The following is a 26824-nucleotide window of genomic DNA, read 5'->3' as shown; positions in this document are numbered from 1 at the left end:
TCAAATCAATCGGAACAAAACTAATACCAAACATATTTTTTTGCTCATTTTTTAGGAAAAAGAAATTCAAATGCGTTTTCCGGAAAACCAATTTTTCGAAGTCCGTGAGCACGATCCTGCAAAATCTACTGAACCGATTCTTTTTAAACTTGGAACATACTTTCTTGGTATAAAATGCCTTCTCCCTATGTTTTTGAATTTTTTCCCTTTTTCTATTATGGTAATTTTTCACCTCAAAATTAGCGGAAAATTTAGCGTAAGATCGCGTTTTTTGCCCAAAGTTGCGAGTTATCGTGTTCACCGCGCAACGTGATTCTTAAATGAGTTTTTAGAGAATGTTCTGTTACCGCCTTATTTTTCAAAATACGGGAATTTAACTAAATATTCTTTAAATGAAGCTTTATAATGTACAAAAAGTTGGAATAAATTTTCTTAAACAGTTTTTCCGTAAAAAATCGCGAAAAAAGTGGTTTTGATTTAAATTATCCCTTACTTGGCCCTTAATTTATGTTTGGGATTCGACTCCAGAATTCTAATTTAGGATTTCCACTTCAGAATTCATGAACAAAATTCAGGATATGAATTTTCGAACTAGATTCTGAATATGAGTTTTCTTGGACAACATGTTAGAATTTGAACCTTAATCGAAATTGAATTCTTCATCAAAAATTTATTCTTGAATTCAGTTTCAGAATTCATTTTCAGAATTCAGAACCTGCATGCTAGAACTAAATTCGGAACATTGATTATGGAGTTAGATTTGATTTCGTGTGTTGATGAAACACTACTTTTTGATGAAAAAAGTGCCGCCGATACCAAAAAATGGCTTGATAAGTGTTATCCAGACTCTGCACCGGGCGAAGCAACAATTCGTAAGTGGTTTGCAAAATTTCGTACTGGTCATATGAGCACCGAAGACGATGAACGCAGTGGACGTCCAAAAGAGGCTGTTACCGATGAAAACGTGAAAAAAATCCACAAAATGATTTTCAATGACCATAAAGTGAAGTTGATCGAGATAGCTGACACCCTAAAGATATTAAAGGAATGTGTTGGACATATTATTCACGAATATTTGGATATGAGAAAGCTTTGTGCAAAATGGGTGCCGCGTGAGCTCACAATCGATCAAAAACAACAACGAGAAACCATGCTGAAATTGAACGAATTGGGCTTTGAATTGCTCCCTCATCCACCGTATTCTCCAGATTTGGCCCCCAGTGACTTTTTCCTGTTCTCAGACCTCAAGAGAACGCTCGCTGGTAAAAAATTTAGAAGCAATGAAGAGGTAATCGCTGAAACTGAGGCCTATTTTGAGGCAAAGGACAAATCGTACTACAAAAATGGTATCGAAAAGTTGGAAGATCGCTATAATCGCTGTATCGCCTCTGATGGCAATTATGTTGAATAATAAAAACGAATTTTGGCAAAAAAATGTGTGATTCTATTAAACGATACGAACTTTTCAGCCAAACTGTTAGTTCTATAACTCTATGAAAAAATATATGACCTGATTTCTTGAGCTGGATTCCGAACCTGAATTTTGCAACTGAATTCCGAACCTGTCACAGATTTCGAATTTAGTTATTGAATATAGTTCCAGAATTCGAAAATTAAATCAAATGATGACGAAAAGGACTTAACAATTTTAAACATTCGATAACTTCCTCAAATCGGTTCTTTTTAGAACCATTCAAAAATTCCCAAAGAATTATGCGACGTTTATCTTTACCATCTAAAGCTACAAAAAATAACTATTTGTTTCATATTATTTTCTTGTATGGTAGACGTACGCAGAGGGGACCCTGGCCCCTCCCGAAATCAGAAACAGTAATAGTAAAAAGTTTGGTGGTTTGAAGAGATTCGTGATGGCCGAGACTGCCACTGACAGTGTCACAACTACATAGAATGGAGATCGATAACGGGGTCAAATAATTGACAATAAAAATTCATAAAACTGTACCGGATGACCGGAAAGAGAAGGTGCGCTAGTATGCCATAATTGAACAAGATTCTACAGATAAGAAAGATCTCCTGACGCTGGATCCCGCACATTGTACTTATTTAGGACAAAAATTACGAACGCAAGCGCACTTCGAATACATGTTTGGTTGGATCCATTATCATATCACACGGCAATGGACTGAAGTTAGTCACGAGTTCTTCCGAGCGGCACGAGTGCCTCAAAGGAGGCTCAATGGGTCGGAAAGATCATTATGTCGGTTTTCTGGGATTGTCATAGAACTCTTTTGCAGGACCACTGCAAAACAGAAATGTAATTGAATTAGGCTGTCTTTTTATGTGTTTTCATATGCAGGGTAGTTTATTTGGCAAAATCATTTCCTCGCTTAGGAGCTACGAGTTCGAGTCATAGATACATTCGCATGTCTTATTTCCAATGGTTTCCCCGTTAGATACGGATCAAATTTAAAACTAGTTCATGACGGCTCTACGTCTCAACAAGAGTAAAACAAATCATTAAGAAATGCAAGTATTAGCGTGCATTGATGTTTGTATAGTCATCAACTAATATAACCTACAAATTTAGAGGATGTTTCGCGTTCTCCACTAATCAGAGTAAAGGAGCTATCTCGGACCACCTCTCAAAATCTATCATCACAAGTCTTGTGGACTGTTGTGCTCTATAAATGTTCATTTAGAAGGTCTTAGACATGTGTGACAGAAATTGCATGACAGAAATGAATGTTTTGACCACTACTTTCAGAACTGAAAACCGAAAACCGGTAAAGCCAAGTTAGTATAAAAAACAACTAACAAGATTTTGAAATTGAAATAGGTTGGAGTGGAGAAGAGTTTTTGTTTTTATTGCATCGATACGATCACCCTGTACTTTGGACCTAAAAGTTGATTCTCTATATCATACGGGATAATAACATCTTTCATTTGAATATATAAGTTCGAAAAACAGGCCAAGCAATATCTGAGAAATCGGTGCGAGTTCCATTCCGATGACTGCCCGAATCGAAATCATGGGTACGGGCCTGACGATAGAGTATGTTTGTCGTCAATAAGTCATTCTATATTATAGATGCACCGTTACAATTCTGGAAGCGAAGCAATAAAAGTTGTAAGTTTCACACATTCTACGTAGAATTAGCATTCGTATTCGGAAGTGTGAAGAAGCATGTCAGTTTTATTCGTATTCACGGCCTCCAGTTATGTCTGTGATATTACCCACCCACCTTTTTTTTCAGTGGGGATATTTGAAGACTAAGGTGAATACCAGCAAACCGAAGACTATTAGGAGTTGCACGAACATGACATAACCTCACAAAAATGAACCTAATAAATAAATTTTGACAGATATCACAATTTTTGACAGATACTACAATCTGTTGGCGGCCAGTATGCCGTCAATTTGTTTCGCTCTTTCGGCACGTCAGGATAGACATGGCACTTCAGTGCAATTCAAGTGATTTGTAAATAGCAAATACTTTACGTCTGCTCAGCGATTTATGTTGAACCGTTAGGTGGCGTTAGCAGTTCAACATAAACTGCTGACGCACTGATGAGCAGAAATGCGAAACGTAAAAATCAAATTTAGTCATGTGCACTTTAGCACAAAACGGTACACATGAGGTACCAAACCCCTGAATGACTAGATATCAGTGGTTTGTTTATGTGTTTATTGTAATTTGAATTAGATATACTATCGTGACGTCACAAATGAACAAGAATTCATCCTTGACAGTTTAGCGGTACTGTTTACAAACAAGCTTAAACAAAAATCGAAGAACACATCTCAAACAATCATCTTTACATTTTGCAACTAGTGACTTTCATTTAATAAATCTCAATAACAAACCGTATCCAATCGTGAACAATTGTTTTAAAACTCTATTTAGGCGATATGGACTGTAAATAGTCTCATCTAATTTGCCAACAGACAAACAAAAAAATCTATGTTTACAAACAGTACTGCTGAACTGTCAAAATGTGTTCATTTTATTGAGGTTAGCAGTGACGGTGAAAAACCTTAGTGGCATGTTCGTGCAAAACCTAATTATTTCAAGCTTGTTTATGAACAGGGTTGGTGACAATGAAATGCCTGAACTTATGCTCTATTTTCCGGGAAATAATGTCCTGTATAATAGTATTAAACTAAGCGTCAAAAGAATGACTTCATTAAACTTGAAATCACGTCTCAATTTTCTGTTTTCAAATGCATATCATAGTCTCTGTGGTACACAAAATCGACTAATCTGTAAATTTTAAAATTCTTGAGGTATTTTGAATCTGCCATCACGGCCGCCCGTATTGCTGGGACCAGAAACGGTAACACCAAACGATGCAACTCGTACGTGTTCCGGGAGAGTACGACGCGCACAGCACGACAAATAATGGTAATGCAGAAGCTACACCAACGACAAAAACAACAACAGCAAGCCGGCAGGCAGCAGCAGGATCCAACCGGGACAGCGCTGACAAATTTGTCTGAGCCGAACAAAGATTTCCAGCCGAGAACGACGCACGTACGGTCGGACGGACGGACGGGTGACGTTTCGGTTCGATTCGATGAGAGATTGCCATCAGCGCGCACCAGTTGTTGCTGATGACGATTATAGTACCGAGCTGTCTGTTGTTCCCATTGCCGTCATCGCCCTTTCCCCTTCGTCAGCTCATTCCTTCCAATCGTACCACGAACCCCCCACTCGCTATGAATAGGATGCAAGCAGATGCAACTCATAAATTTTGCATCATGCAAACGGCGCGAAGCGTCAAGTCTGAATATTGACATTTTGCACCAAATTGCCACCCTTCCTTTCGCCAGAACCCGAACAGAGGTTCACTGATATAACCAACAGACACGCACACATACACATGCATGCACACGTTCACACAGATGGGGAGTATCGACGCTTGATTGCATCCTGCACCCATCCTGAACTCGTCCTGGCTTTTTCCCTTAATTGTGTAGTTACGTACCTTCGGGTTCAGCACGGTGCACTTGGTCGGCAGGCCCATATTGGTTTGCGCCTTTATCAGCGTATTTATTACAACCGTTTTGCCACCACTTGTTGGGCCGACAATCATGGTTGAGTGACGTGTCATCATTGTTTCGTATAATTGTATAACTTTGTCCACCTGCGAACGAGTGAACGGACGAATGAATGAATGTGAATCCGCGTCCGAAGGAAGTCAGGTGTGTTGGATTTCGATTTTTTTTGGTTCTCCGTGGCAATCAAAATGGGATGCTAATTTTATTTGTGACGAGGGTCGGCTGACTTACCTGATTCTGTAGAATAATATAGCCATCCGTTTCGAGAACGTTTCTCACCTCTTCGGTGAACTCGGGGTACCCGACCCGAGGATAATCAACTCCCGGAAATAGATCCTGTGAAAGTAAACGGAAAATAAACAACTTTACCGACCGGTAGGGAAGTTTAGTCAGAAATACATACGTACCTTCATCAGTCCCATGAACAGTGGCACGTCATCGAATACAAACTTGGGAAAGTTCATATCGAAGAGTGTTCGCATCAGAGTTGCAGTTTCCGAGATGTCCGGGGATTTGCGCTTGTTAACTCCGGCCATCCGAAGGACCGCATTCAACGACCGAAGGCCCCAGTCGTAGTGATACTGCTTGGACAGCTGCTCCCGGGCGAGTTTGTACAGCACTGTCATCTTTTTGGCCAGTGTTTTGGCCCGCATGAACCCATCGGAGAACAGTGAAATCAAACAGATCAGTTCCAAGTCAGGCATTATGCAGGTGACCGGTCGGAAGAGAGCTTTCACCGATTCGGGCAACTCAGTGCGACCGGCATACCCGGGGTTCATTGTAATGAATATTCCCACCTTCGGGTCCAGGTTGATTTCGTAGCCTTCGAACTGTGAATCAATGAATCAGAATTAATTTTATTTTCCCTGCGTAAATTCGTCCAACAAAACTTTACCATAAAAGTTTTCTGATTGGCAACCAGTGCCGTGCGGATCGTTTGTAACTGGGTCGATATTACACTCAGCACCGAAATGTCAATCCGATTAAACTCGTCGAAGCAGCCCCAGGCGCCACACTGAGACAGTCCTGGAAAGTTGGAGACAACGAAAAACGAAAAAAAACTCTTACTTATTTGGTCATGTGTAAACACATTGTAGAAGCTTTTCTGTCTGAATCCTGACGTCCGGGTTGTTGAATCAGAAAATACCGGTTATGATTGAGAAACGTGGAAAGGAAATGATTCAATGTTTTCCTTTTGACAGTCACTCCGACTTGGTCGACAAATCTGCATCAGTTCGCTTCCGAGCAGAGACTCGCAATTCTGACGCTAGGGATTGCTAAATTTGAAGTACGAACGACAAACATGTTCATCAAAATCATCAATTTCCAGGTCCTTCGAACACAGTAGCCAGTAACCAGCAGAACCTTGCTTGTCCGTAAAACCTCAAACGTTAATCGGATTTGTTCGTTTCATGAAATACAAATTGCTCTGCCAATAAAGCGCTTTGTAATGGTAATTCAATTTATGTCCTACCTCTCTTGTCCCCCGGGCTCACCCGATCCGGCCACGACGACGATGACAACGACGGTGACGTCTACTGGTGATGGTCAACTTAGTACCGTTCCATCCCGGTGTCGGAACATTCTGCAGCAGCAGCAGTAGCAGCAGATCGAAAGCCATGTCGATACTTATGATCAACATTTACCATTTGCCGGAGAGATATTCATTGTTTGTACAAATTAAGTTGGGCTGCTTGCTGTGGCGCGGTCTCTGTCCGGACACAATTTCAATTTCTGGCCTACAGAAGAGCCCCCGAATCACATCAATTCTACTGGGATGCAGTTAGTCGGAACCAGTGGCAGACCGATTCCATTATTCTCCCGAAAGCCATGGCCCCGCCGCCGTTTGGCTGCTGCACTGGAAACGGCCAGTGCCGAAAGGTCGGCCTCGGATGGACGCCGCAGTGTTCTCTATTGTATTGATTTAATCAAATATAAATTCTATCGAAATCCGGCGTGAAATATATGGAATTTAAACGTACGATTAATCCCGGTTTGCTTCGCACTTTTGTTTGGATGTGGTTGTTGTGTCCGTTAGGTTAGGTTCTTAACTTACTGTAAACTCTGTGCTATATAAAACAGTTTCCCACATTATCAGATCCGAATGGATTCCGAATCAATTCCGAATCAGCGAGAAATTTTCATTCGGAATTTCATGTGGAAATCATAATGGATTCCGAATCAATTCCAACTCCAGTGCAACAAGCGATTCCGAATGAACCGGTTCGCCTACAACCGGTTGATTCGGAAATCATTCGGAATTGAGAGAGAAGATGCGGACTGAATTGTCAATTCGTCTTCTTCTTCTTCTTTCCTGATGTTGCACGTTTTCGTGCTGATTTTCAGTTTATTTTTAAACGAAAACATTATATAACTCAATATACAAATTTAAATCTTCATGTTTTTCGGATATACAGAACTAGTAAATAACCATTTCTTCTTAGAATCCTAACATAAACTATTGAAATTCGCTGGAAATTAACAAAACGGCCTACCTTAGTCAGCATCATCCATTCCTCTAGCTGGAGTGTAGTGAAATGGCCTAAGTCGCTTAAATTTCACACTAACACATTCATAAAATGAGCGAATATTTAATGACATTTATAATGTCACTGTCAATCAGGTTGATCGAGCAGCCAACTCAGGCGAAAATTCTAGCACTGAACCGATCGAGCACTAAAAAATCATGCAGTCGAGTAAGAATTCATTGCTCATTCCGTCATTTCGATAATGTGGGTTGTTTTTTTTCTCAACGCAATGCAAAACAATAGGATCTTGCATGGAATGTTTCATCGAACAAACAACCAACGATGCCAGAATGTCACAGTGCAATATAATGTGTCATGAAAAACCTGTTCTAAACCACCTAGTTAGTAAGTTAGTTGTTTATTTGAGCTCGGTTTTAACCTATCGGTCATTCACCGGGGACTAATCCACCTAGTGGTGTATGTGTAAGATGCCTTTCTCATATCTATCATATAATAATTGTTTTTTTAGGAGGTTAGTTTTTTCAATAGGGATTACTGTATTTTGTGAAAGTTGTTTTGACAGTGTAAAGTGATGTCTCTACTCAGTATTGTTTGGCAAATCGTCATGAATAGGTTAACTCCCGAACAACGCTTCCAAATCGTAAAATTTATTTTCAAATCAGTGTTCAATTAAATCAAGGCAAAAAACAACGAATTTTCTGAGAAATGGAAGAATAAATTTGTTCACTAAATATCCTAATTTTAGAAAATTGAAATAAACTTAAGCAGACATCGAAAGGATTTGAAGAATTAGTAAAAATTGTTAGGAAAATCGGAAAGACCTGAGAAATATTTGAAATATACCGCTGCCATTGAAAACTGATTGAAACGGCGAACGAGTAACCAGACTGACAAAAATACGATTGAAAGTGTTAATTGTAATAAGCTAGTTTTGAACGTGTCTTGTTCTTCTACCTTACCCTGATAATTATTTTCATTGAAAAAAGTGCCTGACATTTCCCATCCACTTTTTTATTCCTACATCAAAAAAGTTTCGCGAACCAACTTAAAGCATGCTGAGACTGAGAGGACTTTTCAGAGTAGAGTGCAATTTGAGTACAGAGAAAATTTTATGAAATGCGTGAAAAAGTTTTCCAAAAATGTGTCCGAATGTAATCTGTGTATCCATCATAAGGTTTATTTGAAAAAAAAAATATGTCATCGCATTATTTGTCCAGATAATTGTGAAAGATCACAAAAACACTCATTTTTCTGAGCTATTTTTGATAAGACATTTTCACCCTGTAGATAGATAAAAGTATTTCAAAGGTCTGTATGTTTTTGGTTTTGTCAAATTTTCCAAAATTTCCATCGAAAATTTTCTATAATCACCCGCGCGCATGGTACTTGAACGATGGCCTTAACTTTTGTTGCTGGATTACGTTTCGATTCCTTTCCTTGGAGGAAGGTGCCCTCATTGTTATTCAGAGAAATAGTTGGGGGCAATGGTTCACTATGCATGACTTCGTCCATTGGTTCGACTTCGCTGTTAATGGCGGAATCTTGCGGGATTTTTCTGTCTTATTGCCGTTATTTTTCCAGGCATTAGGTTCGTTGTTAACTGGAACAGGTGCATTTTGTGATAGATTTAATGTAAATGATAGTTTCGTTGATGAAATTGTTTTGTTGTTGTTAAGCTGTGTCTCAGAAGTACTGGATAAAGAAGATCGGAAAATGGGTATTTAAAGCAGATACCCGACTGAAAATAAATGTTTTTATTTTTAAACCGGTACGAGTCGGATTCGGGGTTGAAAATTTGCGTAGACCGGGACTAAACATTCATTACAACTTACCCAAATTATCTATACGGTTTTATAGTTTCCAACTTTCAGCTACAATTCCCAATTTGTGAATTGGAAAAATGCGACATTAATTTTCGTACTAAGTCGCGATGAAGTGACCAACCCAAAATTCAAAAGCAAAATCATAAACCGCGGAGCTAAACTGAACTATAAAGAAACTAGAAGCTTGACGATCTGCTGCACCAAATAATTGTTGCGGAAATTGACTTTTGAGTCTTTATTGATTGGCTATTGGCTTGTTCCGCTACATACAATGAACGTTTTGAATAGATTTATGATGAATCTAGCTTTAATAAATGACAATGGATAAATCTCAATATTTAGGTTTGTTTCAAAAGTTCGTTAAGAACTTTAACTCTAGAATAATGTATTTGGTTTAGTTCCACTTTTTATGACAGATTCAGCCCCGCAAGAAAATTTTTTTCGATATGTAAAGATAATATTTTTAACGTAATCGAAAACACTGAAAAATGATTGAATTTAGTACAATATGCACTTTTATAAGATATTATTGATATAACTTATGGACACAAATCTCTCCAAAAATATTCTCCTACCAGGAAATCATTAAAATATAACTGAAAATATTTAAGATTATTATTAGAAACATCAGACTTCGAATTCGAAACTCAAGCAATACGTTTTGTTGCGACAATTTATTTCTAACCAGTTGCAACAAAAACTGACCATATTTAGGAATGGAAAAAATGCTTCTAATTTATTTTTAATTTATTTTAAACTCTATTTCACCTCGTCTGAGGTAATATTACAAAAGGTCTGAAAAACACTCCCCCATTCCCGGCTCATTGCTCCATTCCAGGCAATGAAAGAGCCGATAGGTTAGCCAAACGTGGTGCTATTGAGAGTGAAATTTATGAGAGTCCGATTGCTTTCAACGAATTCTATAGCGCGTTTCGCCAAAGAACACTTGCCAGCTGGCAAGCTTCTTGGGATAAAGATGATCTGGGTCGGAAGATGCACTCAATTATTCCTAAAATATCGACTAAGGCATGGTTCAGGGAACTGGATGTCATTCGTGTGATGTCCAGACTCATGTCCAATCACTACACGTTAGATGCACATCTCCTTCGAATTGGACTTTCCGAGACTAACCATTGTACTTGTGGCGAAGGTTATTGATCATGTCGTTTGGACATGCGTGGAGTATCGTGATGTCAGATCTCAACTAATAATTTTTTGTCGTACCCAAGGTAGACTATCCAATGTCTCAGTTCGCGACATTCTTGCTTGTCGTGACCTTTCTCACATGAAACTTCTTTATCATTTCATAAAGACAATTGAAGTTTCAATTTAATAATTGACCCTTTTGAGTCTTAGTTCTGACTCCTACATTAGTTCATCCAATAGCAAAATTTTAATAAAAATGATGTGCTGATAAAAACAAACTCAAAATAGGTTATGAAATCAACAACAAAATGTATAAAAATTTCAGCTTATTTTATAATTTATAGCAGTTAAACGTTTGGTTCAAATAATGTAACATTTGAAAAATAAGAGGAATACGTTTTATTAAACTCAAATCGTTGTGACTATATTTATACTATATATCAGAATAAGAATTCTATGTAAAAGAGATGCTAGGGCGAAGGAAAACTTATGTAAATTGCCTTAAGAAATGAACATATTGATGGAAAAAACACTCCCCCGCGGCGACGATTATCTCTTCGGGCGAGTTGATTTTTTTTATTGATGAGTCATCTTTTGAGGTTTGGGCAAAATAATAGTCCGGCGGTGCCAAATCGGGCGAATAAGATGGATTAGAAAACAATTGGAGCCCTAAACCGTTGAGTTCAATCATGATGTACCGGCGTATTTGTGTGTACATTTTTTTCGCTTCATGTGAGAACGTTTCACTGTGATTTCGACCTTCGATTCTCATAACATGCGTGAAGTTTTTCATAAATAATAGAAAAAAAAAAATAATAAAAAAAATTTAACTTATTTCGTCAGGCTCCGAAAAAAATCGTTCGCTCTCTTCCGTCAACGATGAGCCATACTTTAATAATCAAAACCATTAAAATCTTATGTAACACTAGCTTTTGAAGTAATATATTTTGGATAAACGACTTATATCATTTTCTTTTGTTAACTGCTTGTACTTAAAAAGGGGTTTAATGCTTACGAGAAACGGAATTGTTGAAAATTCACTTCCTCGAATGAAATAAAACAAAAACTGAAATGCACAATAATCCGAAAAACCGACGCGTTGAACTTCTTTGGAAAATTCGTGTCGGGTTTAGTTTATGGATGGTGAAAACTACGTAGACCTGTGATATTAATACTCTTGCGGGAGACTAATCCGTGCTGATCATAGTGTTGACGATGGCGATGAGTCAGTTTTGACATACCAAAAAGTAAAAAATGCGATGCTTTGGCAAGCAATTTGTAACAACGGATTTGCGTTAGCATTAGACTTCCCATATTTGCATATCAGTCCCATATGGAAAATCGGCATGTCGAATTTTTTGATTTATTGTGCTCGCTAATGCTAAATCATGGATTTATTACTTGAAATATCGGTAATACACCTTTGCTATTCCAATATTACAACAAACGAAATTATTGAAATTTGCACCGAATGGGACTGATATGCGGGTACTTTGCATATGGACAGACAAGAGTTGATATTTTTTCACATTTTACTGAACAAACCCTCAACTTTTATAGCAATTTCTGAGAGTATATTGAGGATAGATTTCATTCCTCAAGCTAACTCAATATTAGCGAAAATCGATATGGGATTGATATGCGAGTATGGGCAGTAGAGATCGCGCGTGTTTTGCTAATCTGTCATTGATCAGAACCAATTGAGCACTGATTCGTTATTGATCAGCATTGGGAACAGCACGTAGTTTCGAATTGTGTTAACTGCATTAATCGTCGCACGCAGATGACGCCGGCCACGTCCGAAAACAATTCTGCTTGGGAAGCAAGGATTCTTAGTTCAATGCATGTTGCTACTAGAAACCGGGGAATTCTCTGCATTTCTACATACAACAAGGGTTGTTTATTAATAAATTTTCGAAATATATTATCATGTTTTTATTGCTCTGGGTAGCCGGCTACCGAGAATACGTTGAAATTTTATCGTGTTTTGTATTAATATATGCATCCTACTAAGTTACGATATATGAAACGACTACCTTTCGAAACTCGCAAAACACCAATTCATGTATTTATTCATTTGCCTTTGTTTTTTTTTAACAGACAGCCGTAATACGCCGAATAACAACGCCTAACGCAATAGGGAGTTGTGTCGATATCTACCTTCTAACCACAATAATGAAACACCAAATGGATCCTCCTCACAGTCTAAACTATATCAACATACGTCCTAGTTAAACATGGTCACATTTCTATAGGGGAGGGAGCGTAGCAATTGTCATAAACAAGGAGGGGGGGGGGGATGGTTAAGGACAAATTCATATAACTTGACAAGATACGATACGTTTTGAAGACCATAGAAACATTTTGCATATATTATATATGATTATATGGGGGATGGATGTGGCAAGTGCCTTTAAAAAGGGGGGGGGGGGGTGTAATGTTTGTAATGGTATAACTCCGGAATTACTGAACGGATTGCTATCAAACTTGGCACAGATACTTCTTGGAGTATTTTTATAGGGGAGGAAGCGTAGCAAGTGTCATAAAAAAGGGGGGGGGGGCGGTTGGTTATGAAAAAAATCATATAATTTGACGAGAATCGATGTTTTGAAGACCATAGAAACATTTTGCATACCATGCATAAGTACTGAATAAATTGCTATCGAACTTGGCACATGTATTTCTAGCTCTTCAGAGATGGTCATAAGCGTATTTTTATTGGAGAGGGAGCGTAGCAAGTGTCATTAACAAGGAGGGGTCATGAAAAAATTCACGCAACTTGACGAAAATCGATATTTTTGGAAGACCTTAGAAACATTTCGCATACCTTAGATATGATTATATGAGGGTTGGATGTAGCAAGTGTCTTTAAGAAGGGGGTGTAATGTTTGAAATGGCATATCTCCGAAACTACTAAACGGATTGCTATCAAACTTGACACATGTACTTCCTACTCTTTAGATATGGTTATGAAAATATTTTTATGGGGGAAGGGAGCGTAGCAAGTGTCCTCAACAAAGGGGGTCATTAAAAATATTATCTAATTTGACGAGAATCGGTACTTTTTGAAGACCATAAATACTTTTTGCATAACTTAAATATGATTTTAAGGATATTCGGTGGGGGGAAGGGTGTAGTAAGTATCTCTAAAAAAGGGAGTGTAATTTTTGTAACGGCATAGCTCCAGAACTACTGCACAAATTTCTATAAAACGTGTGGTTTTGAAAATTGGGAGTGATATTTTTTGAAAAGCACAGATACTTTCTACACTACTCAGGGTAATCATGGAGGAGATCTGTAGTAAGTTCACTGACAAAAAGGAAGTTAAATCGAAATAGATTGAAAGGTTATTTCGAGGATGAGGGGGTGTAGCAAGTGCAAGTGGGAAAGTGTAAGGAAAAATTGATCGGGTTTAACGAAAAATTGGTCCTTCTTTACGAGTACAGCATATTTCTAGCAACTAAGGAGTGTATCGATAAGTAGTTAGCAACATTCAAACAGTTATTACTCTGAAATGACTTAGTTTTTGGCAGCGTGTTTGCGGTGATATGTTTGTTTACACGTCAATAACAGCTGCGCAATCGATTGGTTTCGGTACGGTTTATCGTTTCAATGATGAGTCGAATTGATCCGGAAACACGAAAGAAAATTCTGCACACTTGGTGCTCAGAAAGTGGTGTCACGTACAACGAAATTGCAAAACGGGTGAAAGTGCACCACACCAGTGTCAAAAATATTATCGAGAAGTTCGGTAAGACCCTTTTTATGAAGGATTTGACCCGATCCGGAGGACCGGGACTTAAAAGTGGTTGAGTACATCAGGAAAAACCCATCGGTGTCGACGCGGAATTTGGCCAAGCAGTTCAACACCAGCATCGGGATGATTCAACGGATCAAAGTTTGGAACTCCCTAAAAACGTACAAGAAACAGAAGGTGCCGAAAAAGTCTCTGGTGCAGCAAGTTCAGGCTAAAAAGAGAGCGCGAAAACTGTATGAACGGATTCTACAGATTAAAGACGGATGCATCCTGATCGACGACGAAACCTACGCCAAGGAAGACTCTCGAGCGCTGCCCGGACCGCAACATTATACGAAATCGGTGTACCAGGACCTGGACGACGCTGGCACCACGGTGGCGATGGAAAAGTTTGGGCAGAAGGTGTTGGTCTGGCAAGCAATTTGTACCTGTGGTTTGCGGTCGTCGATTTTTTTCACGAAGGGCACAATTAACGCCAAGGTGTACGAGGAAGAATGTTTGAAGAAGAGAATGCTGCCACTGTACAGAAAGCATAAGATTCCTCCTCTCTTCTGGCCGGATTTGGCTTCAGCCCACTACGCCAACTCCGTTCTACAGTGGTAGTCAAAAAATAATGTACAATTCGTGGAAAAGGACATCAACCCACCGAACTGCCCGGATCTTCGGCCAATTGAAAGGTATTGGACAACTGTCAAGCGGCACTTTCGGAAGGAAGTACCTTCCGTCCCAAAACATGCAGGAGTTAAAAAAAACTGGACAGCTGCCACCAGGAAAGTCACAAAAGTAACTGTGCAGAATTTAATGAAGAATGTCAAGTCCAAAGTGCGAGCGTTTCACAGAAACTAGGATTTTCTTCAATTTAATCAGTGAAATGCATAAAACTGTAATTTTTCAACAATATATCGAAAACTCATGTCAAAATATGTTTTTTTCGCTTTTTTATTCAATAATCAATGTTGCTAACTACTATTCGATACACTTCTTAAGTGAGGTTCACAATCTGAATTGACGAAATCATACAATCCATGTGCATTTTTTATATAAATTGAGAAAACTCAAGGTGATGGAAATAAGATTACAACATCATTTGTATTAACTGAATCGTTATTCTATAGGTCTTCCTTCTCGGTGAACGACCAAAATGGTCAAAGCCGGGGTAAAATAAATGATATAAAAAAGTCATTCTATAGTACGAATGTAGTTATGATGTTAAACAGCCTTTTCGTTAAACCTGACTCAGTTTGTCGAGAATACCATTAAAATACCATGATTATTGTGAGATCTGAGATGGGACACTGATCATTCGCAATCTGAACATGAACGGAGCTTGGTTCATTCGGGTTGTTGTCTAAGTCGCGTTTCATTGCAATCAGAGTTTCAATGCGGAGTACAATTTCTAGAATTTTTTTCGGCCTTGTCTTCACAAAACATTTCCGAGCAACGCCGGGTGTATCAACTAGTAAGCTGTATAAAAATAAAATGGGAACGATTACTAGTTCAAATACATGCAAAAAAGTTACTGCATTTTCATTAAAGAGTTTTTCACCAACGAAATATAATTATTTGTTTTCGTACGGTTTTTGGAGAAACATTCAAAATTTCTCAAGAATGAATGAACGGTTCCGAAGAAATAGTACTTCCGGTAGAACTATCAAGTTCTAAACGGTTCTTTGAAATGAACTGTTTTGCCCATCTCTACAACGTGATGCCAATTCTCTCCGCGAGCAATTTGTTACATCGGAATGCTCACAAATCCTAAATAACAACATGCTGAAATGAAATCCTACATAACAACCGATACAATGGTAGTTGTTGTTTGCGTTGAGAAATGTTTGAAGTAACTATTTATTCTGGAAACACCATAATAATAAGTGCAACGAGTCTCAAAACAAGGTAGTATAGCGACTTTATTCTAATATTTGCGAATTCCTCAAACCGTTTCCATGGAATTGTATCGAATACAGCTTCCGGAAAATCTCAAAAGCTAAGTGACTTTCCTGCCACCAGGTATTATTTCAGAGTAAGTGAGAAGGCGTGAGAAAACCCGACGACGGAGTTCCCGGAGCCTATTGAAAACGGATGGAAAGTAAACACCGGAACAATTGCTGACAGTAGGATTACGATGTTAGCGAATGTACCGAAATCCCGAAAAACATAAACAAGTTCGATGTTTTTTGTTTCGCTGTAAAACCCTGTGTACGAGAAAACCGAAGGCCTACATACCTGACAACACCGTTCCGACGGCTCGAAAATCCATGCCTTCGCCGCAGTTGGTCACGACGCACAGCAGGGCCATCGCTTTTGCCAAATCCTTGGTGGTTTCGGTTTTACCGGTGCCGGCGGGTCCTGTCGGTGGTCGGATTCGATTTCGTTCGCCGGAAAATCACGGAAATAAACAAGTAAATATTGTCAATAACGGTCCGGTTCAATCCAACCAATACGGTGTTGGCAAAAATGTTTGGGAGGGTTTTCTGGTAGCGATGGCGGTGGTTCACGAAATCCAGCGCCCAATTTCTTTCAGAGAAAGTTGGTTCCGAATTGGGCCCTGTTTGATAATTAATTGAATGATGTTAATTCTAAAAAATCCGAATTTTATCGATATTTATCTCCATTTTGCCCCGTTGTGTACAGCAAAACTGCCGGGCAACAGCTGACATGTTTGTATTCCCGTGGTTCGGGCGGTATCATCACATATCTCCCTTCGGAAGGTCAAAAATTATCCTACTGTACCAGTTAAGTACCGGCAAACAACTGACTACCGTTGATACGATTACCACCAAACCATCGCTACACAAACCCGTTGCATTGCCAGGTCGGTCGGTCGGTTTACTTACCGGCTGGTGCAGCGCCCAGTTTCATCGTCAATGCTTGCGTGATTGTTAAATAGATCCGATCCGTTAGTGGCGTAATTACAAGACGTCCATTCAGTCCCATGTACTCGTAGCCATAATCGAATTTTCCTATTGCCAAAGTTGATTCCGACCCCGACCGACCGGCCGTGGTTTGAGCGCACACAAATCCCGATATGAGGATCAGTTCCATTTAGATCCATTGAACCGTCCAGGACGATGTGTTCAACACCGACGAAGGATTCCAGATTCCAACCGGCGGCAGCGTCAATCGGAGGAAGGGCGAAAAGAGAATGTTATTAGTGCAGATTTCAAATGGACATGCTCAAAATCCGAGCAGATACGGCTTGGGCTTGGGCCGGCATTTGATTTCAACAATTATAACGACGCCCCCAAGTGACTTACCTGTGCACTGGACCACGAACAGGTTGTCCATATCCCGGAGCCAGTAGAATCTGTAATTCAAATAAGTTACAATTGATTCCAGAAGAGTCATTTGAAATTCGAAACTGGCTCCGAATGCCGAGGTCGGTAGTCGATTTTCAACACCTATCCGGAACAGGAGCAAAAAAACAAAAAAAAAACTACGACTTGCCAGTGTCATTCTGTCTGTTCTACACGTACCATATGTACGTACCTACGTACGACAGTAACTGCCCGAGTTGGTCATTCCTCATCTGGACCTCATCTGTTATTTGATGATTCACTTGTTTCCCGGATTCCCTCCGCCCAGCCCCATCCAGCAACCAGTTTCCATCGATTGGAAAAAAATGAAATAAGACACAAGACCCAATTGCAAATGGAATCAAACTACAGGTTCATGATTTAATCTCTTCCGATCGGCTTTGCCAAGGGCCAGCACGGTGGGTTTGTCGGGTTGAATGTTTAGGTCAATTTATGAGGAACAATCATTTGAGATGAGCAATGCATTTTGAATAGTGGTTAGCTTTTCGTTTAGTGGTGAAAGATGAACTACTAGATACACTAACAGTTTTATTCACAAATGCAAATGACATAGTTCTGTTTTCTTGTCAGGAAATGTCAGTATTAAATATTAAATTCAGACGAATAATCAACCGTGGTCGACGTCAAGATTAATTTAATATTTTTTTCAACCAAATAGCTGGTGCTTTTTCAATAGGGATTACTGTATTTTGTGAAAGTTGTTTTGACAGTGTAAAGTGATGTCTCTACTCAGTATTGTTTGGCAAATGATCATGAATATGTTAACTCCAGAACAACGCCTCCAAACCGTGGAAATTTATCTTCAAAATCAGAGTTCAATTAGAACTGTTATAGCGCAAAATTTTCTTCAGTGATGAGGAGCATTTTTAGTTGAATGAATACGTTAACAAGCAAAATCACCACACGCTGTTCAAGAATTACCAATGCATCCCAATAAATGTACTGTTTGGTGCGGTCTTTGAGCTGGTGGAATCATCGGTTCTAATTTCTTTGAAAATGAGAAAGGACGACACGCTACCGTGAATAGAGATCGGTACAGAACAGAATGATCAATAAATTTTGGTTGCCAAATCTTCAATATATAGATGTGAACGAAATGTGCTTTCAACAGGGTGGTGCCACTTGTCATACTACAGACGAAACAATCGACTTATTGAAAGGATATTTCAACGACAACATTATTCCGAGAAATGAACCGTTGAATTGGTCTCCGCGTTGGTGTGATTTGACGCAACTCGATTATTTTCTGTGGAGACAAGTGAAGTCATTGGTCGACGTTGTCGTTGTGTGTCTCCATTAGAATTGTTTACAATCAATGTGGTCATTCCCGTGATACTCGGCTGATATCACGCTCTTGTTTATTGATTTGTTTTCATTCCGAAATATATTGGCCACCAATTTTTCACTGGTGTCATCGGTTTTTTTCACCGGGCATAGAAACCTCAATTGTCTAGTTACAATCAAAACCCAAATAAACAAGCTAACAAGTAACACAATTCAGACAATGTTGGCAACCTTGTGAAACGATCATTATCAGATTGTAAATTTTTTAAGGGCCGTGAAATACTCAGAGTATGAAGTGGAGCGAAGAAATGTAGAAAAATTCTCTCGCGGTTCATGCATTGAGAGACTCGAGTTCTTGTAGCATATTCTACCGGATTGAAAATGTTGTATACAATATAGATAGCAATATAAGCTTCTGTCAATTTTTCGGCAATCACCAACACTGGTTAAATTAAGATTTTAGCATAATCCGAATTTTTAAGCAAAATTTTAGAGTTTTTAAGCATTTATTCGTAAGAGAGAGAAATTCGATTTGTTTACTTTTGTACTATTTGCCCTTCTTTGAAAAAATAGTTGATATGACATTTATTCGAATGGTGCCTTTAGAAAACGTAAAAGTTATAGCTAAATCAATTTACCAGCATATGCTAAAGTTCGAGTTGTTGATGGAAAACAGCCAATCGAACACCAGAATGTGATGTTATAGATTAAGAGTAGTAAATTTGTCCATAGTGAGCCTTCTCTGAGTCGTAGCTGTTCTCAAAATATTTAGACATGCTTTTGAAATGAATTTTTATTTTTTTTAAAAAACAGCGTTTCAATATTTTAACAGTATTTTTAGGACACCAACAACCCCCATGCTCCCTTCCTAATTACACTATTAACGGGTTTTGAGTTACAACTATTCGAAGATAGTGCACGCAAAAGTACTTTCGATCATTTTAATCATCAGTCTTGAGTTGAATTCATTTTTCCATGCATGCAAAACAAATCTTTTTCTGTACTAAAGCCTGTATGTAAAATCTGATGAATTCCTACCTTTTTCCAGGAATTACTTTGGACTATTTCTTTGTTTTAATTTGCGTGTTTAATACACTCAAGTTTGTTTCATGCGGAGAATACATGAAGTATAAAAAATCGCATAACTTCGAAAAAGTTGCAAAACTATAGAAAAAAAAATTGTTTGTTGTCAGATGTTTTGAAAATTCATGAAACATCGAGATCTGGTATTTCCATCGAAAAAAAAACCTTTGTTTTTCAATATTGACGTTGGGACTTTTGAGATTTCCGAAATCGAAATTTGTTTTTGATGTCAAATGTTCTAGAAATGCTTGAACTTCGAGATCAGAAATTTCCCCCTAAAAAAAGTTTTTTTTTTGGCGAAAGGACCAAAGAGCTTTTTTGAGGTAACAATAGATATCGATGTTTCGTGCATTTCTAAGACGAAACAAGAAAACAGCATAACTTTGAAAATTCACATAAAAAAGGCTGCATAACTTGGAGAGTTCGCATTAAAAACATGATCATGATATGAATCATTTTGCTCATGAAATCATCAGTAAATGACATGATTTCTAGAGAAAACATGTCTCATGATTTTCACAATTTCCTAATCATACTACAGGCAATGGATTTGTATCCGTATAGCCACAAAAAAATGTATACAAGTACGTATTTCGATTACTACTTATAACCTGCATCAGTGTTCGAGTAGTGAAGAAAACAAAAATGAAAACCATGCGATTGTTCCATAAATTCAGGCGCAACGTCAAACTCTTGAAGCTTCAAGTGCCGAAATGTTTTTTTGTGTCCAACGGTTTGCTATTACTTTTAATTACCCCGAAACTCCGAGTAGCCAGACCCACAGTGCTGGCAGACCCGAGTTTTTTTTAATGCCAGTGGAAAGTGCTACTCTAAAATATTACAACACAATCCTACATCCTGGTTTTAGCACTCCTCCGAGAATGACGACGAAAGTGTGATGAAGGATGGGATGGTCGGAATGTGTGTGTATGTGTAGCATCACATTCGGTCATTTTATTTAGGGAACTGATTTTGATTTTGCAAATTGAATCTCTGTATAATGCTTCCACCTCTGGTTACCGGTTTGACGTTACCGTTGGTTCCATTGTCCTACTACTGCTACTACTACTGGCCCAATTGAAAGTCAGTCGAGAACGTCTCTCGAGAATCTACTGCCACCGTAGGTAGGAAGGATGATGATGGCAATATTGTCGGTTGTTGGGAAAGTTTTTCGTTGTTACCTACGTTGTTCTACGTAAGCGCAACAACAACAGCAGCAGCAAAAAAAAAGACGGAAACGGAATGGAGGTTCCGGAACTGTTGTGTTGTGTGATGGAAACTAATGAAAACTGTTGAATAATGAAACGAATCCAGCATCTGGAGTAGCAAGAGGCAATTTTAACTACCGGATTGCCGTTGTCGGACTCGAGACTGTGGATGTGTGTTGTTGGTTTTGAATTTTTTTGTCTGCAGTTCTCTGCTTGGTTCATCCATCCTAGGTGGAGTGCCTAGGTCTGTATTGAGCTTATCAAGGTAGGTTGTTGAGAAGTGGTTCGTTTCGCACCGGGAATCAATTATTCTGGAATTCTTCGTCGGACCGAACGAAGAGAATGGGGGCTTTGGTAATTGCTAGAATTGGTGATGAAAGGCTCAGACGAGGACTTTGCATGATTCTACGATCCAGTTCTTGTCTGTTTAAGAAGGCAACGTTTATCGGATTTAATTGTCGGCTATTGAGTGCTTCCAATGTCTGAGGATTCCGGTTTTTGTCCTTGTCATAATCTGATACTTGTTGATGCCGTTTTGTTGAACCATGTTTTGTGGCTTTAGAGGTAGTGTCTTTTTTGATAGCATGTTAAAATGTAACTGAGGCCGTTTATAGTGCAGTGTCAAAAACCAAACGTACCTCAATTGGCTTTCCCAGCCGAACTCCTGGGCATCCAAAATACTATCGCGAACAAATCCCTCGATGATATCCCGAGCATGGACATCGATGGTAGCAATTGTTTTGAACTTTAGTCTATCATTCGGTGATAAATCGGCTCTGACTGAGATTTGATTTAAAGAAAATCATTTTTAGCTTGCAGTTCCATCAAAACCACCAGAACAAACCTTTCACAACCAGATCATCTAGCTGTCGATTTTGAACCTCCAGGAATTCCTTCATCGCTCGTTTGTTGCCTTTCTTCACCTTGGCGAACACCTCCTCCACTTCGGCCGTCCACCAGACCTGGTTGGCAGCCAGGCAAACCATTCCCTGATACAGCATGATCCAGTCAGGTCTGTGGAGCAGGAATAAGATCAATTTTAAATTAAATATTAAACCCCTAAACAGAACCAACCTGGGCCGTTCCCGTTCCTTTCCGTAGTCGTAGATGGCTTTCTTCGAGATGAATCGATTCGTCGATCGCATTTCGGCTAAAACATCCGTCATCCAGCTCTCGACACGGTTTTGCACGAGAACTAGAGGCAGAAAAGGTGTCACGTGTTAAATGTTTCACGCGTAAAGAAAAAAAAGTGGCAGGTTGGTCTACCGACTTTCAAATGGCTCGTTATCGGGACAATTGAAACGTAAAGTTAGCACTCAATTTTGAACTGACGGCCGCCGTCGCCGAAACGTGACCCCATAAAATGTAATGGAACTTTCTTTTTCCCCTCGCCGGTCACACTTCGATGTCACGCCGTCCAGTCCGTTGTCTCAAAAGGGCAAATACACTTACCAGGCTTCTGAAAATCCATAACTTCCCCTTCGGCGGATATCATGGCGGTGACAATCGTCCTGTCGGAATGATCTTTAGCGAATCGTAAAGATTTTATGTTATCGAACATCTGTAAAGGAAATACGGCAATGAATGGACTAAGGGGGGAGAAAAGCCAATATCTCGAGAATCGATAAAAACCCTACAGAAGGAGCAGGGAACGAAGGCGTACGCAATCCACCGAATTTTCCGATGACAGTGGGTGGGAACGCGAAACGCGACCCTTTTAATGTGTGTAAATTTCATTAGAGACCCAAAGTTCGGCTGATGGCCTATCAGGCTGTGCCACCAGCTAGCTAGGCCCGCGTCGGAATATTAATTGCTTTTCAGCCGAAAAAGCGGATTATCCCATGGATGGCATGAAAGCTTCGGCTTACTTTGCCGCCTCCTACCGACGTTTCGAACTTTAGTAACTTTGTATTTGTTCGTCAAGTTGATTGAATTTCGGGGCGCTTACCTTGATGATGTGCTCCTGGACGCACGTGTGCTCACTGCTGCCGAGGATGGATAGCAGCTCCTCCGTCGAGATGAAGTAGAACCTAAATGAGTTAACGGTAATTAATAGGTTTGTCTCGAACACATGAACAAGCACTCCGCGAGGTAGGATTTTTCCCTATCGATATTTACAATGGAGGGGGGACAGTTCGGTGCTGCTGAAGTGCTGAGATGGGAAGGCGGAATCCAATCACCGACGTTTTTCTTGCAATTTTCCAACCTTTCTTTTCGATCATCATGTGCCTTTTAGCATCAGATAAACAGTGACGTTAATTAGGAGATAATCTTCTCTGAACTTTAAGAGTATAATTATTTCTTTCCAAGAGTGAATCTGCTTTTGAAGTTCAACTAAGAAGTGAAGGATTTTTGTACAATCATTGAAATCAAACTGTATTAATTGTTAAAAGGCCTTCCACTACGAATGTATTTCGATGGTCTTCTGTTGGAGACGAGACAAACTACAACCGTTTTTCATAAATACTTTCGAAGATGGGAGATTAAAAGTGGTAATTAATCAATATTCCTGTACTTTCCGATAATTTCTTCAGTAAAGATTAAAAAGTGATAGTTTTAGTTATTATTCCCTGCAAAATAGTTAGATAGAAGAATTGCTACGAGTACCGTTACAATCCAAAGAGAAAGTTAACAAGGAAAATCTGTCATTTGAACTTAGAATCTAATATATACTGCTCATGGAGCAATTACAATTCAGTGTGTGGGGCCGGGTATAGCGTCGATGTCTTTCACACAACCCACCTGGGTTCGATTCCCAACTCCGCACATAGTGTCAGAGAGTTTTTCTGATCCATTGTCACTGTGGGATGCCATCTGTGTCAACATCAGGCCTTGTGTTGGGAATCCTCAAACGAACGAAGCAATAAAAAAACTTTGTTTGACATTACTGAATGACCAGCTGTTCCCTTGCTTCACGGCGTGCTACAATACGCGAAGCAAGGTCATACAGGTAATGCTTACGGTGTTTTTTTTTCAGTGTAGATATACAGAAATCAATTTTGGACATAATGTTTGCATTCCAATTCCACTTCAAAAATACTTTAAGTGGAAGTGTACAATGAACAAAGAAAATGAAGCTTTGGAGAAGCAAATCATTTTCACTGTACATACCCACTCACACATAACTTTTTATTAAATGATCAATAACGACGCTGGCTACGACCGAAGGCTGTGCTACTGAGGGAAAGGAAGGAATGTTAGTCCGATACTCGTTGTTTCTAGAGACCGCGGGTACCAACCACAGTATCTCCACGAGCATCACGGGATAGGAGATTTGTTAGTAGGAAGGGAAAGAGATCCGGATATGTTTTGGTAAACAATATGATTTCAACAAAACCTGATTTCATATTGTTTACCAAAACATATCCGGAATTCTTTCCCTACCTACTAACAAATCTCATGAGAAATATAAGTAAGAAAAATATAAAATATCTCCAAGGAACGATCTCACCAGTATCCCTGTTCTCCTTCTCACTCTGCTGTCAGCAACGCGAGATGAAACAAGACCACTGAAAGAATAAAATAAAAACACTCGCAAATGGGTCCGCTGCAGACCAACCCTAGACCTTCAGTCTGAATGACATGATCGACTTTCACATATTCCATAGAAATCCGACAACACCGACAAAGCTTCGATCGGTTAACAGGTTAACATCGTTGAGTTTTCGGACGGTAAATTCTCAGTTTCCGCCGCTTGAGCATCTTTAGTTTCGCGGATCAATATTGTTCAATAAGTAGCACTGCAATATCACTCAAAATAACTATTTCAACCTAATTTTTAACTATACGAATCAAACAACACATTGAAATTCTTCAAAAATGCTTGAAGCATTTTCAAGCAATCAATGTTTTTTGTAAGTTTGCACTGTGTATATAATCTAAAAACACTAGAAGCAATGTTCTTTAAACTGATATTCATTGGAACTAAAAGTTAACCTCATGAAGCATAGTTATCAGTTGGCGCACATGTTCATGAACTAATGAACGAACGTAGCAGCTTTCCTAGCTAGGGTTGCGCTGTGAATTTTCCACGACATACGAATGTGTGTTAATAACAGAGAGGGTGAGACTCGTTTGGTTAATGTTCGTTGCTTCAGTTCGCAAGCCCTGGTAATGGTTCGCCTTTACAAAACCTGACTAGTATAACCAGTTTCAGTTTGAAACAGTTTTAAATCAAGTTCAGAAGAAATTAAACGTTTTTGCCTTTCTTATATAGAAAAGTTATGCAATCACTGTGAATGAACCGATTTTCACAAACTCAGATTCAAATTAACGGTCTTTCGGTGCCATACAAAAAGTTCTTGAATTTTGTTTGGATCTGACTTCCTGTTCCGCAATTACATGGTGATGCGTGGTTCACCAAAAATGTGAAAATAATGCTACTCACTTTTCTCGCAAGTGGCTGAATCTATTTTCAACGTCATAGATTCAACTTAAAAAGGCTCAAGATGCCATAAGAATATCCCAATTTTCATTCGGATCCAACCCCTGGTTTTGAAGATAGGGTGCTCAGTGTAAAAATGTCAGTTTCAAGAACATATTTTTTCATAAGTTACCAATTCTTTAAGTTGGCTATGAAATTTTTCTACTTCGCAGACCATAGTCATAGAGAATCGTAAGAAATTTTGTAGGTCATATTAGTTTATGGTTGAAAGAACCGATTGTCACTATGCCGATATCTAGTTATCGGTTCCAGAAGTACCGACAAAAGTCATAAAATGTGATAAAATGTAGCTCACTTCATTTACTTACATATGATTGAACAGATTTTTACTAACTTAAGTTGAAATGTAGTATATTAATGTAGTAGTATTATGCAACAGAAATCTTCGAAACTCTTTTCTACCCTTCATTAAATTGTCGTATTTTTATGAGTTTTTGCTGTAATATATAGGCGAAAATGAGGAGCGGGTCATTTCGCCGAAAGTCGTTTCGCCGAATGTCGTTTCACCAAATAGGTCATTTCGCCGAAAGCCGTCGGAAGCGGCGGCCTCTTGCATACAAACCTGCAACCGCCTCGTTTGCCCATTCTACTCAAAGTTAGATTTCTTTGCTTTAGTTAGGTCCGAACGAGCGGGAGCGAGGTCGGACAGCACACGAATCAGATCGATGTGACGAAGCCGCATTAGATATTTTTTCACTTAGTAAACGGGAAATACCACATACATTTGCTTGGAAGATACACCTATGCAATTGCTTTGATGCTTAGTGACTAATAGTCAACAAGTTTCCTAAAGAACTCCGTCCTGAGGTTCATGAATCAATCCTTATTCCAGAGTACAAGAATCAATCTTTATTCAAGAAGTATAATTGTAGGTCAACAAAACGGGCGTTAACGTATTATCATTCATTTATGTTTATTTCAAATCAATTCCAATTATAATATTAGGACAATTGCAGGAATCGGAGAAATGACCTCTTCGGCGAAGTGGTTTTCGGCGAAATGACATTCGGCGAAGTGGCCCATTCGACGGAATGTCATTCGGTGAAATGTCATTCGGCGAAATGTCATTCGGCGAAATGACCCTTTCGGCGAAATGAACCTGATCCCAATCCTCGAAACTCTTTTCTACCCTTTTTAAATTGTAGCATTTTTATGAGTTTTTTTTGCTTTAATATATAGGCGAAAATAATTCATATGTGACAGGCATCATTACACCACTAGGTGGATTAAAAAAAGTTTTTTACATCATTGTTCTG

General features: G+C 39.0%; 1 protein-coding gene across 2 annotated transcripts in view; it reads right to left on the bottom strand.

Annotated features, from left to right (window-relative positions):
- Positions 1-26824, bottom strand: part of LOC131432979 (dynein axonemal heavy chain 10) — a 163108-nt gene that overhangs the window by 42843 nt on the left and 93441 nt on the right. For both annotated transcript variants that reach the window (XM_058599673.1, XM_058599681.1), the window contains exons 36-47: positions 23073-23154; positions 22577-22685; positions 22199-22319; positions 21969-22138; positions 21763-21904; positions 17490-17539; positions 17070-17195; positions 16459-16581; positions 5916-6046; positions 5428-5850; positions 5252-5356; positions 4948-5106 (exon numbers count right to left, since the gene is read on the bottom strand). In XM_058599673.1, coding sequence (XP_058455656.1) covers positions 4948-5106; positions 5252-5356; positions 5428-5850; positions 5916-6046; positions 16459-16581; positions 17070-17195; positions 17490-17539; positions 21763-21904; positions 21969-22138; positions 22199-22319; positions 22577-22685; positions 23073-23154 — 1741 coding nt within the window. The remainder of the gene's footprint in view (positions 1-4947; positions 5107-5251; positions 5357-5427; positions 5851-5915; positions 6047-16458; positions 16582-17069; positions 17196-17489; positions 17540-21762; positions 21905-21968; positions 22139-22198; positions 22320-22576; positions 22686-23072; positions 23155-26824) is intronic.

The sequence above is a fragment of the Malaya genurostris genome, chromosome 1 (assembly GCF_030247185.1).
Source record: "Malaya genurostris strain Urasoe2022 chromosome 1, Malgen_1.1, whole genome shotgun sequence".
NCBI lineage: Eukaryota > Metazoa > Arthropoda > Insecta > Diptera > Culicidae > Malaya > Malaya genurostris.
This window is presented reverse-complemented; position numbering and strand designations above follow the sequence as displayed.